Source organism: Pinus tabuliformis, chromosome 6 (genome assembly GCF_031772625.1).
Source record: "Pinus tabuliformis cultivar Carrire ecotype Pingquan chromosome 6, CPIR1, whole genome shotgun sequence".
Taxonomy (NCBI): Eukaryota; Viridiplantae; Streptophyta; class Pinopsida; order Pinales; family Pinaceae; genus Pinus; species Pinus tabuliformis.
In genome coordinates this window covers 765,953,271-765,964,291 of record NC_142292.1, presented here as the reverse complement: position 1 = coordinate 765,964,291, position 11,021 = coordinate 765,953,271, and the positions used below count along the sequence as shown (strand labels likewise).

General features: G+C 43.7%; 1 protein-coding gene across 1 annotated transcript; it reads right to left on the bottom strand.

Annotated features, from left to right (window-relative positions):
* Positions 1–6,288: 6,288 nt before the first annotated feature.
* On the bottom strand, positions 6,289–9,534 carry LOC149260978 (uncharacterized). The gene is made up of 2 exons (XM_089366933.1): positions 9,053–9,534; positions 6,289–8,935 (listed from the first exon to the last, which is right to left on the bottom strand). Exons 1-2 carry the CDS (start codon positions 9,532–9,534, stop codon positions 6,289–6,291), a joined length of 3,129 nt encoding a protein of 1,042 aa, XP_089223059.1.
* Positions 9,535–11,021: the final 1,487 nt, after the last annotated feature.

Below are 11,021 nucleotides of genomic sequence, written 5' to 3'. Positions count from 1 at the left end.
CACTCGGGTGAGGGCAGGATCCAAAATCCAAGTGAAGTCGGCATCGAATTCCTCAGTCGTGACCTCCCTTCGAAGTACATTATCTTAAGCTTCTAAATCGGCAATACGCTATTGACTTTCAGGATTTACCGCCGCCGCATATTTCAAAGTTGCGCACCTCACGAAGGTCTCCATGCGAGTAGTGGGGGGAAAACCAAATGACTGCCAATGGGAGGTTGCACGACTGCGCGCACCTCCGTGACTGGAGCCAAGGATGGAGCTATTATTCAAGGCCATGAAAAGAGCATAAGGGCTGGGGAGAGAGAGGAACAAAGGAGTGAAGGACAAACGAAGAGGGATGAGGGCAGAGAGGAGAATGAGGGGAGAAGGGAGAGGGGGGAATATATAAAGGACATGGGATGGAGGGAGGCCTAGAGCGGGGAATATGGGCGGGAAGGGGAAGTGTGTGAAGTTGGGATGTGAGGCGGTGGAGCAAGAGCCGAGAAGAGAGGATGTGACTAGGAGGCAGCGACCACACAAGGGAGAAGGGAGGTGGCAGTGAGGGCTCTTGTATCTGGCAAGCCAAGGATGGGTTTGGGTGCATGCGCCACAATTTTTTCCTTCCTACGGTACTTGGAATCGACCTTGAAATGATGAAGGGTACGCAAACAGTTATTGTTCGGTAGAGTGGTTATCTTCGACATTGATTGTTGCGCAGTGTTGACAGAGGTCACTATCCTCCAGATCCTGCCAAGCTCTGGAATTCAGGCATAGGGTCCCTGCAGTACCCTCATTCGCTAGTCTGTCTACAAGTTTATTTCCATTCCTTCTAATGGCTTGAAAGTGGAGGCCTACCATGCTTTTTATTCTCTATTTGATCCACTGTATTATTTTGTTTAGGTGCCATTTTTCTGAAATTTTATCCACCTCAATGCCTTGTTGAAATTTTTTGCCTATCTGAGTGGCCAGTGTGGAATCTCCTTCCACAATCAGAGGACTGAGCTTTAGGTTGTGCGTTATGGTAATGCCATTTTCCAAGGCATGAACTTCTGCAACCTTTTTTGTGGCTAAACCTATATTTCCCTCACATATCCATATTATTTCTCCTTTTGTGTTTCTAAAGACTCCTCCAAAACCAGTTTGGCCCAAATTACCTTTAGCGGCGTCGTTGTAGTTGAGCTTGTAAGTCCCCTGCTCTGGTAGCCTCTAGATGTTTTTTTTTCTCATGCCTAGAGAGGGGGGTGACTTTGTGTACCTTGATCTGAAGGAGATCTAGCATTGAGAGAGTTCTCACTTCGGAGTTAGTGGGAGGAGCTTTGGAAGTTTGAGTAGGTAGAGAAGTTACAGTTTCCTAGATTTCACTTTTGATCTTCAAAAATATTATTTCCTCCTGAGTGGATATGCCACGGAAGATTCTTGCATTTCGCTCCTTCCAAAGTGCCCAACAGACCAGACCAGGAATTAAATTCCATGTGCGGTTAACCAAAGGATGTGAGGAGAAGGATGATCTCCAGTTCACAATGGTGCTTTGAATGGAGGAGGGATCCTGATCTGAGCTGTTGAAAACTAGCAATATCCAGTCCCAAAATTTGGACGCGTATGGGCATTCATTCAGTAGGTGATTGGGGGTTTCTTCTTCTTGTTGGCAGAGAAGGCATCTTGAGGGACCGATGAAGCCTTTTCTTCTTAGGTTGTCCCACGTTAAAATATTTTTGTGCATGACTAACCATAGAAAGATAGATATTTTTGTCCAGTTCTTGTTGTCCCAGATTGAGTTCCACTTCGGGTCTAATTGAAGTTGATTTAGATTGGAAATGTATTTGTAGGCTTCTTTTAAATTGAAATGTCTAACTGAATTTTTACCCCATCCAATTTGTTCCTTGGCAGTGTCAAGGAGGATTTGTATTTTTTGAAGTTCTAATGAGAGATCCAACTAGGCTTAAGGATTCACATGGGGAGTCCAATCCTCTTGATCCAACCATATTCTCCATCTGTCCTCTTTGATCAAGTTCTGGCCTTTGTTGCTAGGCATCCTCCTAGAAAAGAGCCTTGTTTTCGTTGCCTATTTCCCAAAACTATGATTTTGAATGATATCCTTGTTCTCCCACGCTTGGTTCCAGATGACTGAACCTTTGATATTTCCATTTGGCCTAATAATTTTCTCCTACGAGAGGGTAGGGTATACTTAGATTTCCATAATATTCCCCAAGGAGAGTTGGGGTTTGCAATCCATCTCCATAAGGTTTTGGCTCCCAAGGCCTTTCCTAGGAGGTCTATGTATCTAAGACCAAGGCCACCGTCTTTTTTGGTTTTGCAATTTTTTTCCCATGCCACCAGAGCCCATTTTTGTTTTACCTCTGCAAGTTCCTGATTTTGTTTGAAATCACTTTTGGGGCTACCAGAGCCAAGTACAAGTAGAGCAGGATGGCCTATAAAATAGATTTGACCAGGACAAGGTGGACTTCCAGATTGAGAGATTTAAAGGTCCAATTGGCAATTCTTTTCTCCAACTTATTGATCAGGTCCTCCCAAGTGGCTCGAGAGAGTGGTATGTCTATAAGGGGAACTCCAAGGTAAATGGAGGGGAGGGTGTTGATGGGAATGACCAGGAGTCTGGTGATGTTCCTGCGAATAGGCAGCGGGGTGTTAAAGAAGAACAACTTGGATTTCTTGGGGTTGATTGTGGTTCCAAAGGCAGCAAAGAAGTCAGATAGAAGGGGCATAAAACATGAAGCTTCTTTGATCGTTTGGAGCCCCATAAGAAGGGTGTCATCCACAAATTGTTGGTGCGTGGAGGGGGGGCAGAGGCATGGGGTTGGAGACCTGTGAGCTTATTAGCATGTAAGGCAACAGAGATTGAGCAACTTAGCCCTTTGGCCATAATGACAAAGAGGAAGGGAGAGATAGGATCCCCTTGCCTGATGCCCCTGAAAGTATTAAAGGGTTGCGAAGGGGAGCCATTCACAAGGATGGAGAAAAAAGCTCCTGACACCATTGCCATGATCCACTTAATGTTGTCTTTGTGGAACCCAAACGCTCCCATGACCTATCTCATATAATCCCAGCTAATTTTATCAAAGGCTTTGGACATATCTAGCTTAATCATCATTCCATGTTTTTTTGGGGATTTGAGATAAGCTCATGAGAAAGGATGATACTATCCATGATTTTCCTTCGTTCCACATAGCCATATTGTTGATGGGAGATAAGGAGAGGAAGGATGACTTTAATCCTATTAGTGAGAACCTTGGACATTATCTTGTAGATGACATTGAAAAGGGTTATGGGCCTAAATTTGTCTGGGGAATCAGTAGAATTGCCCTTGGGAATCAAAGTTAGGAAAGTGGAGTTAAGGGATTTTAGGATAGACTTCTGAATGCGAGATTCTTCCACAAGGGCATGCACTTCCAATTTGAGAATGGGCCAGCAAGCTTTGTAGAAATCAATAGTGAAACCATCCGGACTTGGCGCTTTTCCATTGAGCATTCCCATGAACACATCTTCCACTTCTTCGAGGGAAACTTTCCTAAGGAGAATTTTGTTATGCTCCTCCATGAGGATTTTGGGGATGTGATTGGTGCTCTTTTTAATGTCCTAATCTTGGTCATTCCTTGCCTCTTTGAGAAGAGAGCTGAAATAGTGAGTGAGCTCTATTTCCAACTCCTCTTGAGAGTGAATGAGATGACCATCTTGGTTCTTCAAAGCCAGGATTCTGTTTTTTCTCCTATGTTGTATCATTGATTTATGGAAAAATGTAGTGTTCCTTTCCCCACATTTCAACCAATTGATTCTGGATTTTTTTTTCCACAACTTCTCTTCCTGGATGGCTCTTTCCTCCCATCTTTGTTGTAATCTTTGTTCCTCTTGCTTACTTCTTTCCGTGAGCCCTTCTTCAATTATGTTTTGTTGGAGAAGTTCTAATTTGTGCTCCAAGTTTTTTTTTGTCCGTGATGATGTTACAGAATGATTCGTTGTTCCATTTTTTTATTTCTTCTTTGATATGTTTTAACTTTTGTTGGAACGTGTACATTTTGTTGCTAGTTCTGGTGTGGGGGTGAGTTCGCCATTGTTTCATTTTTTCCATGAAGTCTAGGTGATCCAACTAGAAGGCTTTGAATTTGAAAGCCTTATTTTTTGAACCATTGGAAATTTGAATCTTGAGAGAGATAAGCCAGTGATCTAAGCCTGCTTGTGGGAGGATTCTCGCCTCCATTCCCAAGAGGTAAGATAAGTTGCCTCAGATAAAAGGAAGCGGTCTAAATGGGAGGAAATTTGATGGTCTCCTCCTCTTCTGTTATTCTAGGTAAAATTGTCATTGCTAGTGGGAATGTTAATGAGGTTGAGGTTTTCAATGGTAGTAAGGAAAGCCTCAAAGTCCTTGTCAAGCTTCCAGATACCACCTTTCTTTTCAGACAAATTTTTTATCATATTAAAATCGCCTGTTATGATTTTGAAAGGAAGGTGTAATGGATCTAGAAGATTGGAGATGCTTTGGAGCATTTTTATTCGATCTATCACCTTGTGTGGGGCATAAATGTTAGTTATACAAATACTCTTGTTGGTGCCAATGATTCTCAGGATCACTGTTATGGAATGATGAGTGGCCAAAGAGGATATGAGGTCGAACTTGGAGTTTTTCCATAAGGTCATTATACCACCCGCCGAACCAGTAGCCGAGTTGGCTAAGGAGTTGTATGGCTTGAAACAAGAGTTGAGAAGGAGAGGGGGGTGAACCGACTCTAGTTTAGTTTCTTGAATTAGAAGGATATCAGGATGATCAAACATGATTCTATTTTTTAGGATTCTTTTCTTCTCAGGATTGTTCAGTCCTCTAATATTCCAAGAAATGCAATTCATTGACATGGAGATGGGTTTAGAGCCAGAGCTTTTACCTTTCCTTCATTGATTAATTTGGCTCCCAATTCTTGGAGGAGCTGACTAGTAGTCTTTCGACCTCATTTTCGGCTTGAGCCTTTGAGGTTGATTCCTCCTACTGGAATATTTGCTAAGATTCCCTTTGATGTTGTGCTTTCTTGTGTTGGGTGGAGTGCTTTGAGTTTTAAATCTTCCTGGAGGAGATAAGAACCTTCAATTTTTTGTAGCTAGTGTTCTGATATGGCATTTATTCCATTTTGTTTCCATTCCTCTACAATTGTTGCTAAGTCTACTCCCTCCAGAGCTTCCTCTATGGCGCTTTCCTCTGGTGTTTCCTCTGTCTCTACTTGCTCCATTTCTGTATCCTCTTGTGAATTCTCCTTCCCTCTGTTGGTGTAGCATGTGTCCCTATCATCGTATTCTTTGTCTATTGGGTTCGTTTCATCTTCTCCTGCTTCATCTCCTATCGGGTCGTTGGGATCCATTTGCTCCTGGGTGTTGTTCAATGCATTGAACTGGTTCTAATATGCTTCTTTATATTGGTTCTTCTTGGGGATGGCCTTTTTCCTGTTGTTCTTTTTCTTAGAGATGACTTTAGTATGTCCTTCGTTATCTTTTCTTTTACTTGCATGCTCTGGAGATTGAGGGGTTTTGTTCATAGGATAGTCTCGGAAGATATGCCCATACTCATGGCACTTTCTGCATCAGAAGGGAATGTGTTCATAGTCTATACTTTGCAGCCAGACTTCTTTTTTCCGAAGAAAGAGAATTCATAATTTCTATTAAAAAGAAATTACATGTTGTTGATGCCATTGGCATATGCTGTAGTGTGGTTTTCACCACTGCTCAGAAAAACAAAATTACATCAAAAAGGACCCACAGAGATACGATGGTTTTGTATCCCTCATAGAAAGTACAATATTTCAAATAAAAACCAAAATAAACAGAGTTGTAGGAGTGTATCCGCTATACAGTAGCATAAAAGGACGATCTGTACTGTGGTTGTTATATACAATAAATATCATAGCATAGCAAAAAATTAGATGGGGGGATTGCCCCCCTGTAGGAGGCCGTCAATATATGGTCGATCAAAAAATCTGTGCATCCCATCTGGGTTGAATTCCTCAATCAGCCAATCTCCTAGAGGTCGATCCGCCGCTTCTTTCGAGAGCCGGTCAACAGTTGAATTTCTTTCCCTGTAGATGTGAGAAACAGTGATCTGGTCAAAATGTGTTTTAAGAAAAACAATTTCTTCCCAGATATGTTTCAAAGAATATGCATGACAGATAGATTTGTTATTTTCCCAATCAATCACAATCTTTGAGTCCCCAAAAATTTGAAGTTGCCGACAGTTCTTGGATAAAGCAAAATAGAGGAGATGTCTCAGAGTAATTAGTTCAGCATGGTTGTTGGTGCCCGGACCAAGTCCCATTCTCAGGTGAAAATAGTGTGAATCTGATAGATGAAATAGAATGCCCCCCCACATCCTTGTCTCGGTGCAGCCCCATCAAAATATGCCCACGGCATATCCTTATTAATAATTTCAGGCATAATGTTCTTGGGTATGTTATGTTTATTTTCAAATGGGATCTCCGTGTATGCCGCGCATATGGACGGTGGGAGTAGGTGCCAATTGAACCTGCAGTCCTCAAATATTATGGCATTACGCTTGTTCCAGATGTACCAGGACACCAAAAGCGGTAAGTTCCTAGACTTTTCTGAAGCCACCGCAGACCACCACTGTTCCCAGGCCGTAGGTATATCTGCCCCCTGCCAAGCTGTGTTTATATTGAGGGCCTGTGTGACCTGGTTCCATAAATCCTTTGTGACCTCGCAGGTAAGAAATAGGTGTAGAGATGTTTCTTCCTCTTTTCTGCATAGGACGCGCCATGTTGGTCCAGCAAATGCTCGTTTCCTGAGGATGGAGCCAGTTGGTAATTTGTCTACAAGAATATTCCACATGAGAAGACGAGCTCTTGGCTGAGCTTGTAGGTGCCAGATAGCTGACCACCAGTTTTTATGCATGTCGGGATTTTTTGCCTCGATCAACTTGTAGTAGCCAATCTTCGGTGCATAATTACCAGATTTGGCAGGCGCCCAAATTAACTCATGCTCTTCCTCATGTAGCTTGATGTGCGATTCGGTTAGTGCCTGTATGTAGCCTTTCCAATTAGAGTTATATTCATCTGTCAATTGCCACTGACGGTCAGTAACCCATGCCTGTGTAAAGATGGTAGAGTGTTGCTGATCTCCAATCTGTGCAAGATATTTTATGCCCCTATTGTTAAGATAACAAACCAAACCCTCCGGCAATAGGTGTGCATTCCCAGAGCCAGGCCAAGGATCTAAGCCTATGCAGACTTGTGTACCATTACCAATTCGCCATAGCAGATTGTCTCTAATGAGGGGCATTGCATTTAGAGTGGCCTTCCAGATCGCAGATATGCCTTGTCGGTTCCAATGGGGTCTGCGTAACCAGTCAATGATGTTAGAGGGCCAAATATACTTTTGGTGTATAACTTCCACCCATAAACTGTTCGGTTTGAGAAGTGACCAGCCCTGCTTAGCTGTCAACGCTTGTGCAAATTCCGAGAGAGATTTTAGTCCCCACCCTCCCCATCTCTTTGGTGTAGTGACCAATGACCATCTTGTCCAGGCAAAGATCTTCCCCTTTTTATTGCCATTCCACAGGAATCTGTTGCAAATTTGTTGAATTTTTTGAAGAATGCTCTTTGGTATCCATGTAAGGGACATCCAGTAAACTGGGGTAGCCTCAAGAACATATTTGATCAGCAGTAATCTACCTGCTTTAGATAGAAGATGATGATGCCAACAATTTATCCTTTTTTCAATTTTGTTGATAAGCCAATACCAGTGCCCAAATTTGTACCCATCCGGCCTTAGTCTGAAGCCAAGATATTTGATGCCATCCAGCAAATTATTTTCTAAGAAGGGGAAATGTTGGTTCGCCAGCTGAGATTCCTGATATGTGCACCCCATCGTGGACCTGGTAGATTTCTCCCTGTTGATCACCATGCCCGTGGCTTTACAGAAGAGTTGAAGAATATCATTTAGTGCAATGGAATACCAGACACTTCCATTCAAGAAGATTAAGATATCGTCAACAAACAGTAGATGGGTAAGATAGTACTGTTCAGTAATTTTGAGTTCGCTGAAGTCTCCATTCCTTTTTGCTGTAGCTATGAGCCTACTAAGCCCTTCCATGACAATAAGGAAGAGTAGTGGGGAAAGAGGGCAGGCTTGCCTGATACCTCTGTTGATGTTGAAGCGAGCAGAGGCCGAACCATTAATAAGGATAGAAAAGGAGACAGTAGATATACAGCCCATTATCCAGTTTATGAGCATGTGGGGGAAGCCCAAATGGGTGAGAATCATCTTCAAATAGAGACAGTTTACCTTGTCAAAAGCCTTTGCAAGGTCGATCTTTAGAGATATGCCTTTGAGGTTCTTCAGCTTTATGGAATGTAAGGCTTCCTGGGTAGTGCCAATAGCCTCTTGGATGTGGCGATTTTGGAGGAAGGCAAACTGTTCTGCAGATATATGTGAGGACAGAATGGGTTTAATGCGATTGGCAATGATTTTGGCAATAATTTTGTAGAGACAATTACATAATGATATAGGACGAAAATCATTGAAGGATGTGGGGTCATCTGTTTTGGGTATCAAGGCAATGAAAGTCTGGTTCATAGGTGGATGTATGTGCCCAGTGATCTGGCTCTCCTCAATGACTTCCAATAAGTCCTCGCCCAGCATATCATAGAAAGAAAGATAGAACTCCACTGGCCAGCCATCCGGCCCCAGACTTTTGTCTTTTTTAAACCATTTGAGAGTTCTTTCCAGCTCCTGAATTGTAACCGGTTGAGTGATATCTTCAATGTCCTCCTGTCCCACAAAACGAGGAAAATGACCTGCAAGATTGATGATGTCTGGTAGGTTGATGACATTCGGTGCAGTGAATTGGTGCTTAAAGTGTAAAACCCCCAATTTGGCTAGTTGCTGATGCGTGGTAGCCCAACCATCTGGTTCACTTGGCAGCTTCCAAATGGTGTTTGATGCCTTTCTGCCATTAGCGAGATTATGGAAGTATTTAGTATTACTGTCTCCAGCTTTAAGCCAAATGGCTCTGCTTTTAAGCCTCCACAGCTCCTCCTTTTCTTGTAGAATCCTTGTTTTTTGCCCAAGCAACTGGTTCAGTAATGATTTCGAGTCATCAGTGAGGTAGCCAGCACCCTTCTCATCTGTCAATAGAGCTATCTGTTCTTCAGTGTCCTTCAGCAACTGTTCATCACTGTTCCGCTTTTTTCTCGCCCAGGTCTCAGTCATTTCCTTGAGCTTCTTTAGTCTATCACAGAAATCCATCGCTTTCCTCTGCTCCCTCAGGGGAGGTTGTGATGCCCAGAAATCCGAGACCATCTTGATGAAATCTGGCTCTTTGAGGAATCCAGCAAAGAATTTAAAAGCGGAGCGTGGCTTTAATTTTTTATCGCTGACCTGAAGTAGAATCAGATGATGATCTGATAGACCCCCAGTGCTGACCCATTGTCTATACAGGGGAAACAATTGAATCAGCTCCTCATGCATCATAAATATGTCTAAATGCCGCCCTAGAGCTGCCTCACCAGTACGTTGATTGTGCCAAGTTGGGAGCTTCTTGTTCATAGGTATATCCACTAGTCTATGTGCATCAAATAACATATTCATTTGATTCGCAATAGGATCACTCTGAGCATGATGTCCCTAGGATTCTCCAACCCCCAAGGAGAAATTGAAGTCGCCCGCCAGCACTGTATTCTGAGTGATATGATTGCCATTCAGAAAGTTTTGCCAGAAAGAAATCCTATTCTGGTTGGGGCCATATATGTTTATAATCCTGATAGGGATGCCCAGATCGCCCATGAATATGTCCATGCCGAGGAAGCCTCTGCCCCCCCATATGGAGAGAGGCCTGCTTTTTCTGGGATTAATACCAATGAGTAGACCACCAGATCGGCCGCACGCATCCAATCCATGTAATATCCAGTCAGGGAGAAAAGCTTGTAGGCTTCGCACCGCCACCTCAGATGTGCATAAGGTTTCCTGAAGGAATATTATATCGCATCTTGATTCATACATAAGTCTTTTTAGAGCCAGACGTTTTTTGGGGTTGGCTAGTCCCCTGCAATTGTATGAGAGCCAAATCATGGGGAACCGCAGGTCAGGGGCTCAATAGCTCTAAGTGCCCGTTCAATGGTAAACTGTCGCCCCTGGGCGACATCAGCAACAACATTTTGTATGGCCGAGTTGATTTTAGATGGTCTACCCCTTTTTCGCTTGCGGTAACGTCCAGGGGATGATCCCAGACCCAGGAATCTAGATCGAGCCCGGGGTCTAAGATGATAAGGGTGTGATCCGGATCCGACCGGAGAGGAGGAGGATTCAGGGAGACCTAGTTCCAAATTGTGAGAGGAGGGTGTGGTAGAGAAGGTGGGTGGAGGAGGAGCAATGGTGCAGGGGATGGAGGGAAGGGGTGCTTGATCAGTATGAGGGGACCGCAAAGAAGAGTGAATAATAGATTGCATAACATCAGAAATATTGTGAGAACAGTTGGGAATAGAGACATTACTCGGATGAGCAGGAGCAGCCTCCGCAGTCTTGGAGCGGGTACGAGGCGACCCAGGTGTAGATGAAGCCTTTCTTCTGGTGTTCTTTTTGGCGCCATCACTAGCCAGCTTAGATGGAGTCTCCTGTTGAGTCTGCTCCCCTTCCGTAGGAATATTAACTCCTGTGTTTTGATCCACTGTAGGCTGCTGTCTAGGTCCTCTGGTATCCTCGGAAGTCACCCCCGAATTCAGTGGGAAATCCTTATAGAGATGACCATTTATGGCATCTTCGACATCGAAATGGTACACCTTCGTAGTCCAGCAGTTGCTTGTGCGAGACATGGCTGTGATGCAGGGTGATTTTCTCCTCCAATCCCAGCCTGGTGTCAAGATGAACAAGTATACGGGTCATTGTCATGATTCCCGTTTTCTCATAGGATTTGTCATGCTCCAGGTATGTGCCTAGTGTGTCCCCAATTCGCTTGAAAACATACGGGGTCCAAAATTGCATGGGCAGACCAGGAAGACGAACCCAGATGGGTCCAGCCCCCAATTGTTCACGTTCCG